General features: G+C 39.0%; 1 protein-coding gene across 3 annotated transcripts in view; it reads right to left on the reverse strand.

Moving 5' to 3' along the window:
- Positions 1-13,244, reverse strand: part of CCNT1 (cyclin T1) — a 35,496-nt gene extending 22,252 nt beyond the window's left edge. For all 3 annotated transcript variants that reach the window (XM_043966302.1, XM_043966304.1, XM_043966303.1), the window contains exons 1-2: positions 13,049-13,244; positions 8,954-9,035 (exon numbers count right to left, since the gene is read on the reverse strand). In XM_043966302.1, the coding sequence (XP_043822237.1) occupies positions 8,954-9,035; positions 13,049-13,200 (234 nt within the window). In that variant the 5' untranslated portion in view covers positions 13,201-13,244. The remainder of the gene's footprint in view (positions 1-8,953; positions 9,036-13,048) is intronic.
- Positions 13,245-21,529: the final 8,285 nt, after the last annotated feature.

The raw sequence follows: 21,529 nt of genomic DNA on the forward strand, positions 1-21,529 counted from the left end.
ACAGTATCAACAACACTGTGTAAGGATCAACTGTGAAAGACTCAATTCTTCTCAGCAATACAATAATCCAAGACATTGCCAAAGACTCATGGTGGAAAATACTCTCCATTCAGAAAAATAACTAGGACATCTAAATGCAAATTGAACCATACTATCTTCACTCTGGGTGTTGCTTTTTTGTTTATTCTTTCTTGTGCTTTTTTCCCTTTTGTTCTGATTCTTCTCTTACAACATGACTAATGGGGAAATGTTTAATATGATTGTAATGTATAACCTATATCAAATTGCTTGCTGTTCTCAGGAGGAGGGAAGGGAGGGTGGGAGAAAAATTTGGAACTCAAAAATATCTTTACATGTAAGCGGAAAAGAATTTAAATAAATAAAAAACTCCTACTTCTTTCTGGCAACTTTCCTTCATTAAACTCCCTCGTGCCTACATTTGCAAAAATTCAATTAAACTGTTTCAGTGGTTCAATTCCATTATACCAAGACATTGTGCTAAGTAAGCCTTACAAATACAAAGATTAAAACAAAAACAGTCCCATCCTTCATGGAGCATTTAAACACACATTAAGTAAATAAATGGCAATCTGAAGAGGGACAGAGAGGAAAGGAAGCTCCAAGAGGAAATGAAATCCAGGCATGGGACATTTGAGAGGCAGGACATGGAATGTGTGGTACAAGGATACAGCTAACAGGTTAGTTTGGGTGGGATGTATAAAAGGGAGTAATATGAAACAATATGAAAGTCAGATTAAAAACTAATTGTGAGGGGCGGCTAGGTGGCGCAGTGGATAAAGAACCGGCCTTGGATTCAGGAGTACCTGAGTTCAAATCCGGCCTCAGACACTTGACTTACTAGCTGTGTGACTCTGGGCAAGTCACTTAACCCCCATTGCCCAGCAAAAAAAAATAAATAAATAAATAAAATAAAAATAAAAACTAATTGTGAAGGCCTACCAAACTGAAATGTTTATATTTTATCCTAGGCACAAATAAGGAGCCACTTGATTTTTTGAAAAGCAGAACAATGACATGGTTGCATATCTGGGTGAATGAAGGTGAAGGAGAGTGAAGTTATCCTGTAAGGAGATACATCTGAATATGTTGAATGAGTTGTTCATGGGACTTTCAGATGAAAGCAAAGGAGATTATGGGGCAGTCAAGGGGAGAACCAGAAGAAAGCACTGTCACAGAAACCAAGGAAGACTTTAACAGTGTCAAAAGATGATTTCCCTATCAAATAGGATAAGAACAACAAAAAAGGCCAATAGAAGATAGCAGTTAAGAGATTTTGGGGGGGCTAGTAAAGACAATAGTTTCAATCAAATGGTGGGGTTGGAAGGCAGATTAAGAGATTACAAAGAGGGGCAGCTAGGTGGCACAGTGGATAGAGCACCAGCCCTGGAGTCAGGAATACCTAAATTCAAATCTGGCTTCAGACACCCAACGCTTACTAGCTGTGTGACCCTGGGCAAGTCACTTAACCCCAACTGCCTCACTGAAAAAAAAAAAAAAGATTACAAAGAAAGAGAAGGGTGAGCAAGTAGTAAGAAACTATTCCAAACCTACTTTCCACCCAAGTGCTCCACACTACCACCTCTTCCCCTCACTTCAGCTGACAACTTTGTCTTTTACTTTACTGAGGGGAGGGGGAGAAATGTAGACCATTTAATGTGAGCCTCTCTTTTCACCTCAAAACCTCTTGAGATCATCCACTACTCCTTTCTTCAGCCTCTGACAAAAAGGTGGCCCTTAGTTTACTCCTCTACATGACCCTATCCCCTCCCATCTTCTATTGCAGTCAATTCTACTCTCTTCTTCTCCCAATCAATTGGTCCCTTTCTAATGCCTTCAAACATTCTGACGTCTCTATAAAAACAAAAAAACCTTCACTAGACCCTATAAAACTCTCAAGCTATCATCCTCTATTTCTCTTTCTTTCCTCAAATTCCTTGCAAATGTGTCTACACTCACCGATTCCACTTCCTCTCCTGTCGATCACTCCTAAACCTTTTATAATCCAGTCTAAAATGAAAAGAAATTTGTTAATGATGGAAAGAGGATTCCAGGAGGCACAATGGAAGAAGAAAACAAAAAGAAAGCTAAAGATAGCTTGTTTCAAGAGATGTACATAAAGCATAGAGAAAAGAAATGGGGGGGAGGGGCAGCTACGTGGTTCAGTGGATAAAGCACCAGCCCTGGATTCAGGAGGACCTGACTTCAAATCCTGCCTCAGACACTTGACACTTACTAGCTGTGTGACCCTGGGCAAGTTACTTAACCCTCACTGCCTCAAAAAAAGAGATAAAGGAGTGGGGAGGGACACAGCAAAGTGAAAAGACCAACCTAGCTGAAAAAAAAGGTTTGTGTCTAGACTTTTGCCACATAAACAGGAAGAAGCCATTGAGGCATTAGGGCAGAAAAATTACTTGATAAAATTTTATAATGATCCAGAATTTTAGAAAAATTAAGGCTCAATCTAATAGGTGATATTATACAAGATGAACAGAGAAGGGAAAGCTAGAAAGGATAAGAAAATTCTACCTCCCTCCCCACCCCACACTACACTAAAGAAGGCCACCATGACATGTTTATGACCTTATTATAAAACAGATAGGTTTATACGTTTAAAACTATACTATACATGATTCTATTTATCAGTTCTTCCTCAAGAGACAGATACCATCTTCTTTCACAGGTCCTTTGTAGTTGATTTGAATATTTATAATACTCAAAATAAGTTATTCACAGTTCTTCAAATAATATCACTGTTACTATATAGAACATTCTCTGGGTTCTGCTCATTTCACTCATTTCATAGAAGTATTTTCATCTTTTTCTGAAAACATCCTGTTCACTTCTTATAGCACAATAGTATTCCATCACAACCATACACCCACATTTCTGTCTATTTCTGGTTCTATGCCACCAAAAAAAAGCTTCTACAAATATTTTAGAACATATAGGCTCTTTTCCTTTATCATCTTGGAAAACAACTCATAGTGGTATTAGTGGGTAAAAGTGTATGCAAGTTTTTTGGGGTTTTTTTTTTGTTTGTTTTGGTGGGGCCAATTAGGGTTAAGTGACTTGCCCAGGGTCACGCAGCTAGTAAGTGTTAAGTGTCTGAGACCGGATTTGAACTCTGGTACTCCTGAATCCAGGGCTGGTGCTTTATCCACTGCGCCATCTAGCTGCCCCATGCAAGTTTTTTTAACTTTTGGGGCATAATTCCAGATTACTCTCCAAAATAGTTGGGTTATTTTACATTAATTTACATTTCTACTAACAGTGTATTAGTGTCCTAACTTTTCCATATCCCTTGCATTTCTCTAATCAACAATGATTAAGAGTATTTTTTCATATGACTATATATAGCTTTTATTTCTTCACTGAAAAACTGCCTGTTTCCTATCCTCTGACCATTTATCAATCTGAGACAAGACTAAGAAACTGTCTATAAATCTGTTTGCTTTCCTTCAAGCTTGACTCCATTGGACTTAGTTCTATAAAACCTTTTTAACGATATAATCAAAATTAGCTATTTTGTTTCTCATACTGCTATCTCTTATACATAAATTCGATCCATAAGTCAGATAGCTAATATGTTCCATGTTGTTCTCATTTTCTAACATGTCCCTTTATATCTAGCTCATGTATCCATTTTGTCCTTATTTTGGTAATTGGTGTAAGATAATAATCTATACCCAGTTTCTACCAGACTGCTTTCCAGTTTTCCCAACAAATTTTTACCAAAAAGCGAATTATTCCCAAAGCTTAAATCTTTACATTTGTCAAAAAACAAGGTTACTACAATCATTTATTACTATGTATTATATAATGTGCCATTCCACAGATCCACCTTTATATTTTTTTTTGGTGAGGCAATTGGGGTTAAGTGACTTGCCCAGGGTCACACAGCTGGTAAGTGTTAAGTGTCTGAGGTCAGACCTAAACTCAGGTCCTCCTGAATTCAGGGCCAGTGCTCTCTCCACTGTGCCACCTAGCTGCCCCCACCTTTATATTTCTTAGCCAGTACCAGAGAGTTTTGATGAATTTTCTTCTATTTCCTAGCTCAATAAAATATTTTTTTGATAACTTAATTGGAATAGCATTGAATAAGCTGACTGGGTAGAACTATTGTTTTTATTATATTGGTTCTGCCCACCCACTAACAATAGTTCTACAATTATTTAAATCTGACACAAAAAAGTATTTTATGATTATCTTCATGTAGTTCCTGGGTTTCTCTTGACAGGTATACCCCCCAGGTATTTCATACTGTCTACAGTTATGCTGATGATTTATGTTGCGGGGGTGGGTGTTCTATTCTGTTACCTTGATAAAATTATTTGCTGTTTCAACTAATTTTTAGTTGAATCTCTAGGATTTTCCAAGTATATCATCATATTATCTATAAAGAGATAGTTTTATCACCTCATTGCTTGTTCTGATTCCTTCAATTTCTTTTCCTTTTATTACTATTGCTGGCATTTCTAAGACAATACTGAATATTACTCAAGATGCGTATCCTTTTTTCACTCCTGGTCTTATTGGTGTAATGATTGCAATGATACCACCTGCTGGAGACTTACTGTAGAAAAGCTCCGCCATGAGAAGGCCTCTGAGGGCAAGCCATGCAGTCAAGGTCCTTGGCATCAGGACCTTGCTCGTGGGTATTGTACTGTCTATCAAGGCTACCAGCCAATCAACTTGAGGAGCCTCCCATTTCTGGGAGGAGGACACGAAGTAGGAAGCTGGCGGAGGGCTTCTTTCTTTTTTGGTTCCTGACCATGGTGGGTCGGGTGATGGGGTCTCTTAGAAATAGTTAGATTTTTACCTTTACAATTCCTTCTTCGTGTCCTGACACCAACGCCCTCGACCGCATGGCTTGCCCTCAGAAGCCTTCTCCTCATGATGGAGCTTTTCTACAGTAAGTCTCCAGCAGGTGGCATCATTCCAATCCTTACATTGGTATGGCTTCTAGCTTATCCCCATTATAAATAATGGATTTAGTTATATGCTTCTTATCATTTTTAGGAAAACTCCATTTGTATCTATGCTTTCAAGTGTTTTTAATAGGAATGAGTGTTGTATTTTGTCAAAAACTTTTTTTGAATCTATAATCATGATTTTTATTACTTTGTTATTGAAATAATCAACTACATTAATAGTTTCTTATGTTAAACCATCCCTAAATTCCTGGTATAAATCCCACTTGGTCACCACAGATAATCTTTGTGATATATTGTTGTAGTCTCCTAGTTAGTATTTTATTTAGGATTTTTGCATCCATATTCATTAATCAAACTGGTCTACAATTTTCTTTTTTTGCTCTTCCTGGTTTGAGTATCAGCACCATATCTGTTTCCTAAAGGAGTTTGGTAGAACTCTTTGTCTATTATTTCAAAGAATTTATTTTTGATCTTTCGATGTCTAGTATGATTCACTTGTAAATCCATCTGGTACTAAAGCGTTTTTTCTTAGGAAGCTCATTTATAGCATGTTTGATTTCTTTTTTCTAAAATAGGTTTATATATGCACTATTTCTTCTTCTGTAAATATAAGTAGTTTATATTTTTCTAAATATTCTTCCATTTCACAAATTGTTAAATTTGTTGGCATATAGTTAGGCAAAATAACTCCTCTTAATTGCTTTGATTTCATCTTCAATAGTGGCAATTTTTGATATTAGTAATTTGGTTTCTCTTTTTAAAAACCCTATTGGGGGGGAGGGGGCGGGAGAGAGAAAAGCTAGGTGGTGCAGTGGATAAAGCACCAGTCCTGGATTCAGGAGGACCTGAGTTCAAATCCGGCCTTAGATACTTGACACTTACTAGCTGTGTGACCCTGGGCAAGTCATTTAACCCTCACTGCCCCGCAAACAAAACAAAACAAAATTAAACAATGGTTTATCTACTTTATTTTTTAAAAAATAAACTTAATTTTTAGGATGTCCAATTTGGTGTCTAATTGGGGATTTAAAATTTGTTATCTTTTTCGTCTGTCGTTTATTTTTATTTTGCTGATATGGGTAATGTGAGTTATAAATTTTCCTTTGCTTACTGCTTTTGCTACATTTCATAGGTTTTGGTATATTGTCTCAGTCATTTTCTTTAATAAAATTATTTATTGCTTCTATGAATTGTTCTTTAATTTATTCATTCTTTAAGTTGTTTCATTTCTAATTTTAAATGTTTCCATGGTCACTTAAAACAATTTTTATTGCATTGTGATATAAAAAGAATGCATTTAACCTTTCTGCTTTTTTGAATTTATAAGGTTTTTAATGCCCTTTTTGGGGGGGGGGGCAGGGCAATAAGGGTTAAGTGACTTGCCCAGGGTCACACAGCTAGCAAGTGTCAAGTGTCTGAGGCCAGATTTGAACTCAGGTCCTCCTGACTCCAGGGCCAGAGCTCTATCCACTGTGCCACCTAGCTGCCCCTAACTTTCTATTCATCTCCTGGACTTCCTATTCATCTCTTTTAATTAAGTATACCCTAGCTTTAATTCTGAGATCACAATTGCTACCCCACTTTTTTTGTATTATATATCGATTAAAGCTAATTGGCTAGCAGCATTCAACTCCATTGGTTGCCATGATTTAAGGGTGGTCCAAATTAAAATGAGCTCACAATGACATCATGATGTAATGACCTAATGGGAGGGACCCCTTGGCAAAGGGCTGGAATTTAAGTGGGGTTTAATCTTATCAGTCTTCTTAGCTAAACAAACAAAAAAATCTCCATAGCTATTGTACCCTTGGGGTGGTCCCAAACCAGCTAAAGTTCCTCAAAAACTGGGCTGAGGGAGGGTGAGGGGGATGAGAAGAGAAAGGTCTAAAACTGGGTCCCCCCACATGAAACTCAATTTTAATAATTATTTTCTCACACTAAAAGCACTAAGAAATTCTAGTCCTTTATTTTTTACTCTTGTGTATCTCATTTTTAAACGTTTCCTGTAAACAACATTGGATTCTGGCTTTTAATTCGTTTTGCTATCCACTTCCATTTTATGGGTGACTCCATCCATCCCATTCACATTCAAAGTTATAACTGCTAGTTATGTATTCCCCTTATTTTCTTATTATCTTATTTTCCCTCAGTTTATCCTTGTCTCCCTCTTTTTTACCCTACCCCTCCTCAAATATCTAATTTACTTAGAACCACCCTAAGAACCCCACCCTTATCCTGTCTTCATCTGCACCTTTCTGAGTCCCTCCCTTATTCTATTCCCTTCTCTATTTCTTTTTTTTTTTTGGTGAGGCAATTGGGGTTAAGTGACTTGCCCAGGGTCACACAGCTAAATTAGTGTCAAGGGTCTAAGGTGGGATTTGAACTCAATTTCCTCCTGAATCCAGGGCCAGTGCTCTATCCACTGTTCCACCTAGCTTTCTTTATAAGAAAACCTTTATACCTTCTAGATGTATATTATTTTCATTTTAAGCCAGTTCTGAAGAGTAAGTTTTGGCACCACCAACCCCTCTATCCCCTCCTGCCTCCATTCTAACAATTCTTCCATTCATGCCTTATTTGCATGAGATAATTACTCCATTTTACCTCTTCCTACCCAATTTTATTTTTTAGGATCATCCCATCATACTCAACTCAACCTCAAGCTTTCGATGTATATATGTTCTTTTAAACTACCCAAGTAATGGTAACAATTAGAATTACAGGTAACATTTTCCCATATACGATGTAAACATTTTGATGTTATTAAATACTTTATAATTAGTCTTTAATGTTTACCTTCTTATGTTTCTCCTGATTCTTATTGGTCAAATTTTTTGTTCAGTTCTGGTCTGTCACAAACACCTAAAAATCCTTTAATTCATTAAATATTCATTTTTTTCCCCCCATGCAGGATTACACTCAGCTTTGCTGGGTAAATTATTCTTGGTTGCAAACCCAGCTCCTTTTATTCTTCAGAATAAAGACCCCAAGGGTCTACTAAATCTAGCTTTGTCCTGACTATAGCTCCAAAGTATTTAAATTTTTTTCCTATTTGCTTGTAAGCATTTTCTCCTTTGACCTGAGAGCTTCAAAACTTGTGGTGATCAATGGATTTTTACAATTTTATTTTATCCTCTCATTCTAAAACTCCAGGACAATTTTACTTAATTACTTAATTTCTTGAAATATATAAGGTCTAGACTTTTTCTGATCATAGCTTTCAAGTAGCCCAACAATTCTCGTATTGTGTCTCCTTGATCTGTTCCTCCACATCAACTGGTTTTGTAATGAGATGTTTCACATTCTATTTTTCATTCTTTTGATTTTGTTTTACTATTTTAGTGTTTTACAATATTATTAACTTTCCCAATTCTAATTCTTAAGGAGTTATTTCCTTTGAGTTTTTGGATCTTTTTCCAATTGGCTGACTTTTCATACTTTTCTTGATTTCCTTGCATTACTTATATTTTTTCCCCTAATTTTTCCTCAACCTCTCTGATTTTAATATCCTTTAAGCTCTTCCAATAATTCTTTTCAGGCTTATGACCATTTGATATTTTTCTTTGAAGTAGAAGTAGAGCCATTTTAACTTGACTATCTAAGTTTAAATCCAGAGTCTCTCCATCACCATAGTAGCTCTCTATGGTTGGGTTCTTTCTTTTGCTTACTAATGGGGGGGGGGGGGGAGAGGCAACTGGGGTTAAGTGACTTGCCCAGGGTCACACAGCTAAGCTAGTAAGTGTTAAGTGTCTGAGGCCGGATTTGAACTCAGGTCATCCTGAATCCAGGGCCGGTGCTCTATCCACTGTGCCACCTAGCTTCCCCCTGCTTACTCATTTTTAAAAACAGGCTTATAATTCTGGGCTGTTAACTTTGGGTTAGAGTCAGGCTCTAGTCCCAAGGTGTCAGGGATAATCTCAGGCTTCAGGGTTTTTTTGTGCTATTTTCTGTGTTCCATCTATAAAGTACCCCTCTAGCCTTTGTAAAACCATACTTACATTTCGATGGAATTGTGTAAAAGACTGGACCATGTAGAATCGGTGCATGTACACAATGGCAGTGTTGATGGTCAGTTGGGAGCTAAGAGATTTAAGTTAAGTCAAAACACAGATAGGCATAGACCAAAGTTCTTACAAACATACAACAATCTTCTGCCTTTCTCAAAGACCATAAAGTATAAAAATAATTCCTTCATAAAATATAATCTATCAATCCAATCCCAGGTCCTGGGTACATATGAAAGATTAACAAAGAAAAATTGCTCCAAAGACCAAGAAATGCATAGCATCAAATGCTATGATATATTTACAGAATGCTGGGATATTAAAGTACTCTTGACTCTTCTTGTACCATCTTGAGTCACCTCTCTTTTCTAAAATGATGGGGGGCTAAACTAAGTTGCTAAGGTTCCTCTAAACTGTAAAACTATGACCCTACGACTTTCCTATGTCTATTGGAAAACTAAACATAGTAGTTCTTTTAATTTTCCATTCTAGTTACTTGTAGTTATATTACATTTCAAACTTGAGGTCATAAAGACCTTACATTTTTCCCTATCATTCAAAAATCCCAGCATAAGTCTGTCAGCACTCAAAAATCTGTTCAATAAATATGTAAAGTAGCAGACAAGGTTTTATATTCTTCGAAAAGACCATATTTGCTAGGAGCTATCCATAGCACACCATCCCCAATAAGACCCTCTTAAATTAAGCAGAACAGTGTTTTTCAAAATGTGATCAACAGATAATTTCTAAGACTCATTATAACATCAATATTTGTAATACAAAAATCTGGTTTATACCTGGGTAATGTACTCCTATGATGGTTTTCAAATATAATATACTTATGAGGGGTTTTTTTTAATAGTACAAGCAGAGTGAATAGAGAATAGGCCTCCCAGTCAGTCTTGATTCTATAATAACAGGTAAACCACTTAGTCTCTCAGTGCCCCCAGGAATTCTAAGACATATAAGTTATAACTCTAAATTACAGAAGAGTTGTTGATCTATATTGGTAGAGACAGATTTCTTATTAGGAGTTCCATGGAATTAAAATTCTGTGAACCTCTGATATATGAAAAAACTCCTTAGGGGAGATCTCCTACACCATCAGAACTAAATCCATCTTTGCTACCTGGCAACAATTTCAACCTAGTTTCTACATGCTGAACCTTTCCAGACATTCAATTATCCATTTCAATGAGTATGGTACTTCTCTAGAACAAAGCTTCTTAAACTGTAGGTATTGACCCCATATGTGGTCATGTAACTGAATGTGGGGTCATTAAAAATTTGGAAATGAAAAGGTTATGTATACCTGTCTTATATACCTATACACCGCCTATACACCGGGGGACATGTAAAAATTAGGCAAAAAGGGGTCTCAAGAGGAAAAGTTTAAGCCCTGCTATAAAAAGATATCTAGAAGTGGTCAGGTCAGGCAGCAAAGAAAAAATGCCTCAGAAGAACAGAATCTGAGAATTAAAGTTTAGAACAGAATCACTTTCAAGTGAAACGTGTAATTAACCCATCAACAGGGTGTGGATTTGGTGACCAGTGTAAGTTTTTCTCAATTCTGAATAAAGGTATGCACTTGAAAGACTCACCTAGATTAGGGATACAGTAAGTACATAGCCTTGAAGTAGCTAGGCGGCAGTGAATAGTGTTGGACTAAGGAAGCACTGAGTTCCTATCCAAACTCAGATACTTAGCAGCTGAACCAAGGCTGTGACCCTAGGGAAGTAACTTCTGTGCATTTCATCCTCCGTAAAATGAGCACCTATCTCCAGGGGTTGTGCTGATGATAAAATGAGGTATTTGTATTGCAAATCTTAAAGTGATATATATATAAATGGCATCAATGATGGTGGTGGTGGTAGAATTCAACACCAAAAAAAACTGCCCTAAGAATGAACAAAAAGGACAACTTCAGGTGTAGAATATCTATAGACTGCTAGGATGCCAAAGCATTTGAGCAAAAAAGGCAAACATGAGGACAGGTCTTCCAGACAACTGTAAGTCTATGAGAGAATCACATTCAGAATATTTCTAGAATTGTAGACTCTAGCCAAATATCCAAGAACCTCATATGTACAATACAGAAAACTGTTGAAACTTTGTTGATTTTCTCACAAATACACAGATACTAATTACTACAAGCAACTTCGCTGTTGAATATGAATATATATCACCACCACGCTTTAAACAACTTAGAATCCAGTCTTTTATATGTTCTAATATATATAGTACTACCAGACTCACATCTTTCCCTCTCTACTTTTCTATAGACTTTGTGTCCTCCATTCATTTGATCATTATGATATACTACCCTGCATTAGGAGAAATTTTTCATACTGAAATGTCTAATATCCTAAACAGTAAAAATTTTAGGAGCTTATACCTGTACCTTTTCTTTCATCTAATAACGGTTATCTTGATTCAAAACAAAGGAATGTCCCCCCAAAGATCATCAATTGTTAATCTAGATACTAAAAGGTTTAAGTTAGTGACATTTATTTTATCTTTCCCACTAAAATTACATCGTAGAACAAAGACCTTATCCCTATGTAGTTAAACCTTATAATAGAAGCACAAAATACTCCTAGATGGCAAACTCCTTGAGAGCCACTCTTTGTTCTTTGTCTCCCTGCTGTGTTTCTGAAGTATTTGTCACAATGCGTCGTAGGCAATATACCTAACCTGCTCAATGGGAATTGAAAAACCATTTTATTGAATGAATGCTACATATACCATTTCACACCATTACTACTTGTTTCTATCAAAAGAGTTAGCAGATTCAGTCATCAAAATAGTTGGGACTGCCAAATTTCTAGACCAGATGTTCTGAACTGTTTGTGTTGGACCCTTTAGCAAAGTCAATGGACACTTTCTTCAGAATGCTTTTAAAAAATTGAAAGAAATGTCAAATTTCGGTTAATAATAAACAGCTATCATTCATATAGTGCTTTAAGATTTGCAAAGTAATTTACATTAAATAAATATCTCATTTTTTCAGCACAACAGCCCTGGGAAGTAGGTGCTAATCTCATTTTACAGATGAGGAAACTGAGTTTAAGTGACTTGCCTAACTAGTGTCAGAGGCAGAATTTTAAATCAGGTCTTGTTGACTCCAGGATCAAGTTCTTTATCCTCTGTTAAGATTTATTTTTCCTCCATCCAGACCTCCAGAAATCTATCCCAGGTTGATTCCCTACCCTAGACCATCCAGTCCAAATCTGACTATGTTCTAGTAGACTTAAAAGCATTTAGCATAGGTAACATTGTTTTTTATGCACACTCAGGGTCCTTGTAAACTTAACCAAGCTACAACACTAATAAAGGAACAAATCAAAAAATTTAAAACCAACAAACATTTTCTAAAATGTTAAATCTAGAACTGGCCTGAGCTCAAATAAGAATCATCAACTCGGTTTACAAGAGTTTTGATCATTTTCACTGGCGGAAGGAGGAGGCACAATGACAAAATTAGATAAGATTAATTCACACCATCTCAGTGTTTTTGCTAAAGCATTTGAGGCATAAATTCCAGTCAATCACTGTAAGCAATTCCAGTTTAACAATTCTACTTCACAACCCATCTGTGTCCGATTCTCCCTGCCTCACCCTTCGACATGTCTTCAACAAAAGGTAATAGAAGGCAGTTGAGGGGCTTTGGAAACCCCTTTCTCCCAGCCCCCTTCAGGTAGAAGCAGGCCAATTCTCCAAGGCCGAGTATGGGAAGGCCGCACAAGTTTAAAAACAAAACAAAACACAAACTGTCAGGAAAAGGGTAACAGACGGGGCCGGAAAGAGACACTGAGTCTGGGGAACTGCACACACTGCGCTAAGAAAGAGTAGACGGCTGGTGGCCATGGAGCGGGAAATGACTCCGCTTCACCTCCCCCACGGAAACAGTGTCCTAATCCTCCCCATGCTGGCACCCGGAGTCTACTCAGCGGTCCCTGAACCCCGAAAATTAAGAGCCAGTAGGCCCCGCTCCCAGTCTCCATGTTCCTCTGTCCCTGACCGAACCCAGAACCCGAGGCCCAGCGGACCGATCCCGAGGCCTAGGCCGCGATGCGACGGAAAGGATACACGTTGAGACGCTGCCCCATTTCCTGAAGCAGATTGGCTGCTTGCTGCCGGCAATAGAGTTCTTTGTCCGGGTCGATGCCGGCGCGACGTGACGGGCTCTTCTCCAGCTGTTCCCGGGTGAAGTACCAGCGCTTGGCCGAAGCTCCCTCCATAGTGCTTCACCCAGGCGGTGGCGGCGGCAGCAGCGGCAAGCACGTCCCGGCGTCAACTGCGCAACGACGTACATCCGCCGCGAGACGTCGGAGCGCGCAGTGACGCACATCCGATCCCGTGGCTTGACGAGCCCTGCAAGGAGGCAGGGGCGGAGCGAGAGGCGGGTACTTCCGCAGAGCGCCTCACCTTGACCTCTTACCAGGGTGGCAACCTCACGTGGATTGGCTGGCTCTAGGGCGCAGGTCCGAGGGAGGTGCTGCGTTTAGTGGTCAGGAGGTAGAAGATCCCGCTCCAAGTCCCGATCTCTGCGCGAGAATGGTTTCGGGGAGGAGCGACAGTTGTGGCGCGCTCGCGACTTGTCTGGGCGGGGCGGCAGGGGGGAAGGGTCGTGGAGAAGGGTGGAGTTTTTCCTTGCTGGGAATGGGGATGTGGGGAGGGAGGGAGCGATCGAGTGAGCTAGCATCATCATTGGCTTGGTGATTGTTAGTTATTTTAGTGGTTTTCCACTACAAGTTAATTTCGAGGCTGTGGGACCGCGGATTTGGGAGGATGACACGTTGCGCGCCCCGCCCTTCCCCCCCCCCCTGGTGTTTTTGCACGAAGGTGCATAAAGGGACCTTGGAGCCACGTCCGTTTGAAGAGGGCAGCCGGTCCAGTACTGAGACGGCCCAAGGTCATCACTTCCTGGATTGTAGGATTGAGACCTAGAAAGGGACTTTAGGAGTCATATGGGCCAACTCTTCTCCGTGAATTGTGACCTGCCTGTGGTCACTCGAGTCATCCACAAAGTGGAGCAATTCGAACCCAGTGTTTAGGACTCCAGGTCTTGGGCTCGTTTCACCCGCGCGGCCTACGCATTTATATGACAGAGGAGGAAAGTGACAGGGTTAGTAGGGTCATGTTTTAAAATGTGATTTTTAGTAATGACAGTACAAATCCTGAGAGGGTGATGCTGGGTTTAGGGGTAAGACCTTCCTAACGCAACTGGAGCAGTGAGTAAGGAGATGTGCAGTAGGGAACAGTGTTGAATACTGCTTTTTATTAGTGCAGATTTATAATGAGAAAATGCATTCTCCTGACCTGGAGGTATTTATTTTCTGCCAAGTTCAATGTGTCACTATGCTTTTTTTTGGGGGGGGGGCGGTTTCAGTTCACAAGCCTGACCCAAGGTCTCCAAATGCCTTGTTGCAACCTGTCAACTGTTTGAGAAAAAATCTAGTAGGGACTTTAATTATCATCTTTAGCCTTAGCCACAGGCGTAGGTGAGCAAAATGATTTGATTGGGAAGGAAAAAAATCAGGTGGGGTGTGCTGGAGCCAACCAGAACCAAAGATGATTGTCGAATTTTCAGTGTGGGCATTTAAACCTCAAGAAATCTGCAGAACTATAAATGGGGCCTGATTTATTGTATTGTGTGTATGTACATATTCTCTCCTGAACTAAACTGTGAACTAGTTGAGAACATCCCCCCATAGGAGCTAATACAATAGCTTATCTACAAAAAGTTTGTTGAATGAGAAACTTCTGGGACTGAATAGTAATAATAATAAAAGTAGCTTTTTCTTTATCATTTTTATAATTCTTACATAGTACTTTCCTCACAGCCTGTTTGGGTAGATAGTGAAAGTATCATTACTGCCATTTTACTGATGATGAAAACTGAGGTTCAGGGAAATTGAGTCTAACTATCTTCATGATTATTGAGTCCAATTCTCTTAGCTGAGAATACCTGAATTTTCAGGTGCTCTGAGTTTTTATGTGTAAAAGTGTCCAAAAGTAACACAATAGGGATCTGCCTATATTGACAAAACCTTTGCCCTAAGCCTTTGCACAGAGCTGACCTTACATATCTGTTGGGTTTCTCTATTTTCCATCCTAGCCAAGTCAATCTCTTGCTTGCTAATTCCTCTTTGTCTTTGCACATTACTACTCTATTCTTCCTCTTGTGGAATACCTGCCAGGTCTCCTTTACCACTTTCTTTAAAAATCCAATTCTAAACATTTGATAAGAAGCTTTCCTAGGTTGACTATACTCCACTTGCATTTATTCTCCACTTTTGTCATTCTGTACTTGCTGACATAGTAATTGATAATTGCTCTGTAATTATGCATGTATATTTGCCACATTAGAATCATACACTCCCAGCAGACAGAAAATAGAGCTTGGGGGGGGGGGGCAACTAGGTGGTGTAGTGGATAAAGCGTTGGCCTTGGAGTCAGGAGTACCTGAGTTCAAGTCCAGCCTCAGACACTTTACACTTACTGGCTATGTGACCCTGGGCAAGTCACTTAACCCCAATTGCCTTACCAAAAAAAAAAAAAAAGAAAATAGAGCTTCTGTTTTTCTCAAAGTGTCAGTGTAAAGTTCTTCACTCAATGGATACTCAGATGATTCTTCTCTTATTTAACTAATTATAGAGGAAGACCTGAATTTACTAAAGTTCTTGAGAGGAAATTATTTTAAATTAAACTAAGAAGGAATGAGATGAGAATTAAGGATAAAAAGCTGTTACTAATAATAACACCTAATAACAATGCTTCATTGGTGGTGTAGAAGTGATTCCACACATTGTGGTATGGAAATTTTTCAAAGAGTATGCTTTTCAAGTTGGAAAGGCTTCACACTCAACAGACCATATCTAACCAGTCAGTGACCCATGAAACAGATAAAAATACAAAAATACTAAAAAGGCCCTCAGTCCTTTTGACTTCCCTACACTTCCTGTACATTCATACAACCACACCGCAGTTCAGGTCCTCCATCATCTTTTGTCTAGACTATTTCTTTTCTTTTTCTTTTTTTTTTTTTGTTGGTGAGGCAATTGGGGTTAAGTGACTTGGCCAGGGTCACGCAGCTAGTAAGTGTCAAGTGTCTGAGGCTAGATTTGAACTCAGGTCCTCCTGATTCCAGGGCCAGTGCTCTATCCACTGTGCCTTCTAGCCTCCCACTTAGTCTCCCTGCCTCAAGTCTCTTCCCATTCCAGTCCATTCTCCATTCAGCTGCCAAGGTGATATTTTTAATTTGTTCTGATCATGTCACCTCCTCCTCCCACTTAACCCTCTCCCTCCCCCTCATTGCTCAGTGAATGCCATTGGTTCCCTGTTTACTTCCAGGATCAAATATTAACTTCACTAAATCAAAGCTATCTACTGCCATATGAAAAAATGCTCTAAATCACTATTGATTAGAGCGATGCAAATTAAAACAACTCTGAGGTACCACTTCACATCTATCAGATTGGCTAATATGACAAAAAAGGAAAATAATAAATGTTGGAGAAGCTGTGGAAAAATTGGAACACTAATGTATTGTTGGTGGAGCTGTGAACTGATCCAACCATTCTGGAGAGCAATTTGGAACTATGCCCACAGAGCTATGAGACTGTTCATACCTTTTGACCCAGTGGTACCACTACTAGGTCTGTATCCCAAAGAGATCATAGAGGAGGGAAAAGGAACCTCATGTACAAAAATATTTATAGCAGCTCTCTTTGTGGTGGCAAAGAACTGGAAATTGAGGGAATGCCCATCAATTGGGGAATGGCTAAACAAGTTGTGGTATATGAATGTAATGGAATACTATTGTGCTGTAAGAAATGATGAGCCTGAGGAATTCAGAGAAACCTGGAAGTACTTACATGAACTGATGTTGAAAAGAAATGTGTTTTACATTATTGTACATGTATAATGTATATCTGATTGCTTATCCCCTCAGGCCGGAGGAGGGGAGAGAGAGGAGGGATAAAATTTGGAACTCCAAACTTTAAATAAAAATGTTTATTATTTTAAAAAAAGAATGGGGGCAGCTAGGTGGCGCAATGGAAAAGGCACCGGCCCTGGATTCAGGAGGACCTGAGTTCAAATGCGGCCTCAGACACTTGACACTTACTAGCTGTGTGACCCTGGGCAAGTCACTTAACCCCCATTGCCCTGTAAAAAAAAAATGTATAAAGGTTGAGGAGGAAGGGTCAGTGAATTGGTCAGTTACCTTATCCCCACTTAAAGTAATAAGAGCTACTCTTTTTTTTTTCTTTCTTTCTTTTTTTTTCAGTGAGGCAATTGGGGTTAAGTGACTTGCCCAGGGTCACACAGCTAGTAAGTGTTAAGTGTCTGAGACCGGAGTTGAACTCAGGTACTCCTGACTCCAGGGCCAGTGCTCTATCCACTGCACCATCTAGCTGCCCCAAGAGCTACTCTTTGATACTTTGACCAGGTGAAAACAGAGCTGAATAATTTTTTTTAACTAAAGAAATAGTTTTTTAAAAATATTAAAATGTATGTTGAAAATTATCTTTACATGTAATTGGGAAAAATTCTATTAAAAGAAAAAACTAAAACAAAAAAAAAAGACTCAGTTTAAGTCCTACCTTTTTTTAGGAATTCTTTCCCAGTCCCCCCAGCTACTAGTGCTTTTTCCTTTGAGATTACCTTCAATTCATTCTATGTACCTATACACATGTTCTATGTACCTAGTTATTTAAATGATGACCCTCCCATTAGAATGTATATTTCTGGAAGGAAGAGACTGCCAGTGCTTAGTACAGTACCTGGTTAATAAAGTTTACTGACTGACTTCCTCAGTGATGACATTGTAATTGCAAAATAGAGGGCAAAAGATTCTAAGAATCAGAGTTCTGAAACTGTACCAATAGCAACTTTACTTTTGCTACTGTAAATGTGGGATCTTTTTATAAGCATTTATTTGACCACGGAAACAGTGTTGTAATCATTTATCTACTGTTTGACTGCAACTTCTTTTCTCTTTCCTCAACAATATTGAAACAAATTGCCCTTTCCTCTGAACAGAGTAATCCAAGACTTGTTAGTTATGTCAATAACAAAAAATGTTTGAAAGCCTGCTGGCAAAGCTATTTCCATTAGTATCCTTGACAAAAAACCACATTGAAGTAGAGTGACTCCCCCTGTTGGTGTTCATACCAAGAGTTAATCCAAGTTAGTTTCACAGTCATACACAGGTTACTTAGTATTGAACTTGATAAAACTTGCTAGTCTGCAAGTTCGATTAAATCATGTCACTCACCTTGATGTGAGAATCTGAAGATAGGGTGGTATGGATGGACATCATGAGTCATCAGATGGGGGATGCCTTTTGTACCTTCAAGGGACTTTCTTACTTTGTACCTCAGCTGTGATGTGATAAATAGCATAGTGATTTCTCATGATATACACCAGTCATAAACATTTGCCCATCTTTGCAATGCAGGTGACATTCTTAAAGCTAGCAGGGAAGGTCTAGTCCTTTTGGACTTCGACTTCAGTCTTGAAATGCTGCATACATATCTTAATCTCTCTTATCAAGGCATACTTGAGTCAGTTTTAGAGGATGATGATGATTCACTAGGTTTTGGCAGTTTGTAGATGGTTTAGGAGCAGACATTCCTGTTAACACACCCAGAATTCCAGTGCTAGGGGTCAGCTATTAATTTAGGTACTTCTTGGAAACAGGAGCCATAGAGCCACAGGGAAACTCTGTTAAATAATCAACTGGCAGATATACAACTGAAGGCATCTGTCCTGACATATTCAGGAGACTTTAGCTAACTGGAAAGAGAGCTAAGTTTTTCTTCAAAGGCATAAAAAAGAAATAAACAAAAATTGGGTTTCATTGCACATCCAAAAGCAACAAAATAACTCACATTTATAACTCACCTTTGATATTTATAAAGCCCCATAACAACCTTCTTAGGTAGTAAAAGTATTACTAACTCCTTTTTATAGGTGAGGAAACTGAGGTTCAGAGAGGTTGTTAGATCACTTGTCCTAAGTCACTAGGCTAGAGTCAAAGCCAAGACTCTAATTCAGGTCTTCTGCCTTGAAGTCCTGAGCAGTTGCCCTTATATTAGCTTAATTGAAAGGTATCAGATTCCTGAAGATGGAATCAGTCTAGTCCTTCTAAAAGATACACTCTTAGTCCTTCAAGAGAGAGATGATAATGCCTAAAGGCTAGGGCATTATTTGTGGTAACCTCTTGAAAAAAAGTTTTTCTTGAAAAGGGACAGGAAAGAGTAAAAAAAAAAAAAGTACAGTTGCTGGGGTATTCCTGAATCAAAAGTATGAAGTCAACATGTGCCTTTTAATGCAATCAGCTGCCTCTGTGGCAAGGACCCAAGGTTGAGCTTGAGAGAAGGGAGTATCTTGCTTACTGTAATTTGTATCCCTAGTACTTAGCACTCTGTTTAGCACCTAGTAAGTGCCTAGTAAAGGCTTCTTCTGTTTAGCCACCCTTCCCTCCTCCTTAATGCCTTCAGGTATTCTATCCCTTTCCCTCTAGTAAATCCTGCTATTAGCTGTTAACTAATTCACAGAGGTTGAATTCTTTTGCTTTCATAGCAGTTTGAAAAAAGATTGTTCTGAATTCAAATCCAGCCTCAGACTCTTGAGACTTACTAGCTGTGTGACCCTGGGCAAGTCACTTAACCCCTATTGCCTCACCCCCGCCCCCAAAAAAAAGATTGTTTCACCTTCTGTTACCTCCATCAGAGTCAACTTTCACATCTAGATGGTTCGCAAGTTCAGACTCAACTCAAATGTCACTTCCTCCCTGATGCCTTTTCTCATCACATTAGTGGTGAATAATTTATAGCTTTACTAACTTCTTAACAGTAACTCTCCTGTGGCACTTGTGCACATTGATGATGGCTAATTGGTAGTGGATATTAATGGTTCTACCTGTCCCAAGGGTATTTACTTTTTAATGAGGAAGCATCCTTAAACCAATCAGATTCGGGTTAGGGCACTATGCTAGGTACTATGCTAAGCAGTATGATAAGTGATATGGGATGGAATTAGGGTCAGATTGATTTTTTTTTTTTGCAGGCAATGGGGGTTAGGTGACTTGCCCAGGGTCACACAGCTAGTAAGTGTCAAGTGTCTGAGGCCGGATTTGAACTCAGGTACTCCTGAATCCAGGGCCAGTGTTTTAACCACTGTGCCATCTAGCTGCCCCTCCAGATTGATTTTGAGTCCTCCCAAAAGAATTACAAGACTCAGTGACTTAGTTTCCCAAGTTTTGTTGCAATACTGTGAGTGACCACAGGGGAAACCAGAAAAGTGGAAAGGTACTCATTCATTCCCTCCAAAAAAACCTATGGAGTAGAAACTAGCAATGAGGAAATGGAGGCTTAGAGAGATTAAGTGATTTGTCCATGGTCACACAGCTAGTAAATACCAGGTGCAAGATCTGAACCTCAGGTTTTCCTGACCCTAGGTTTAAAACTAATTACCATGTCAAGTTACCTTTCAAGATCTTGTCTCTATGATCACTTTTGAGTTCCCTTTCACCTGTAAATTGAATTAACCTATAATATCCTCTTTGTATTCTCTGAACTAATTTAATAAATTAAAGGAGGGGGAAAGGGCCCTGATATAAATAGCAAATTGTTATTCTGAGCCCCAGATGATACGGAATGGAATTTGGGGTCAAATTGATCATGAGTTGTCCCAAAAGAATTACAAGACTTAGCGACTCAGTTTCCCAAGTTTTATTGCAATACTGTGAGTGACCACAGGAAGAGAACCAGAATAGTGGAAAGGTATCTCTCAAATAAGGAAAGAAAAGACAGTTACATTTATAGTATGGATAAATTGATTATCAGTCTCATTATAATAATCTCCACCTTAGGGAGGTACAGGGGAGGGCCTATCTTTCTCATTATAATATTCTCCACCTTGGAGAGGTACAGGGGAGGGTTTATCCTAATTGGGAGTTCCTGGGGTCTTAAGCCAACCTGTGGAGGTGTGTTTTGTGGGTTTACAAGTCATAAGGTGAATCTGGGGACAAATTTGGCCTTTTCTGCCGCATGTCTCTTTCTGATTCTCATGGCTAGTTTCAAAACACCTTCATTTTTCATTTATTTCTAGTCTAAGTTTCTATAGTCTGTCAATTCCTTTATTGTTATAGTCTTAGGCCTTCCCGGCCTAGCTCCCTCTGTTCCATTATGGACACTGATTTCTGTGGGTAAGAGAACTTAGTACCCTGATTTGTAAGTTATCCATTAACTGGGGTCTGAGTCCCTCTTAGAGTTCATATCTGAATTAGAGCTTGGACCTTAGGTTTTTCTGTTAACCCCTTTTTTGCCTCCTACATCACCAGTATGAATAAAACTAGTTAAGGAGAAGGAGAAAAGGTATAGAAATTTAATTCCTCTCTTCTCCAGGCCTGTTTACTAAGCTCTGTCTTCAGTGACCTTCAAATCCTGTCCTCCTTGGTCAGGATTGGTCATCACCCAGGCTATCACCATAGTAACCAAAAACAGAACCCCAGAGCTTCAAACTTGCTATTCCACATCTAGTCAGGGAAGAGTTGGG

This window comes from Dromiciops gliroides, chromosome 5, assembly GCF_019393635.1.
Source record: "Dromiciops gliroides isolate mDroGli1 chromosome 5, mDroGli1.pri, whole genome shotgun sequence".
Classification (NCBI taxonomy): Eukaryota; Metazoa; Chordata; class Mammalia; order Microbiotheria; family Microbiotheriidae; genus Dromiciops; species Dromiciops gliroides.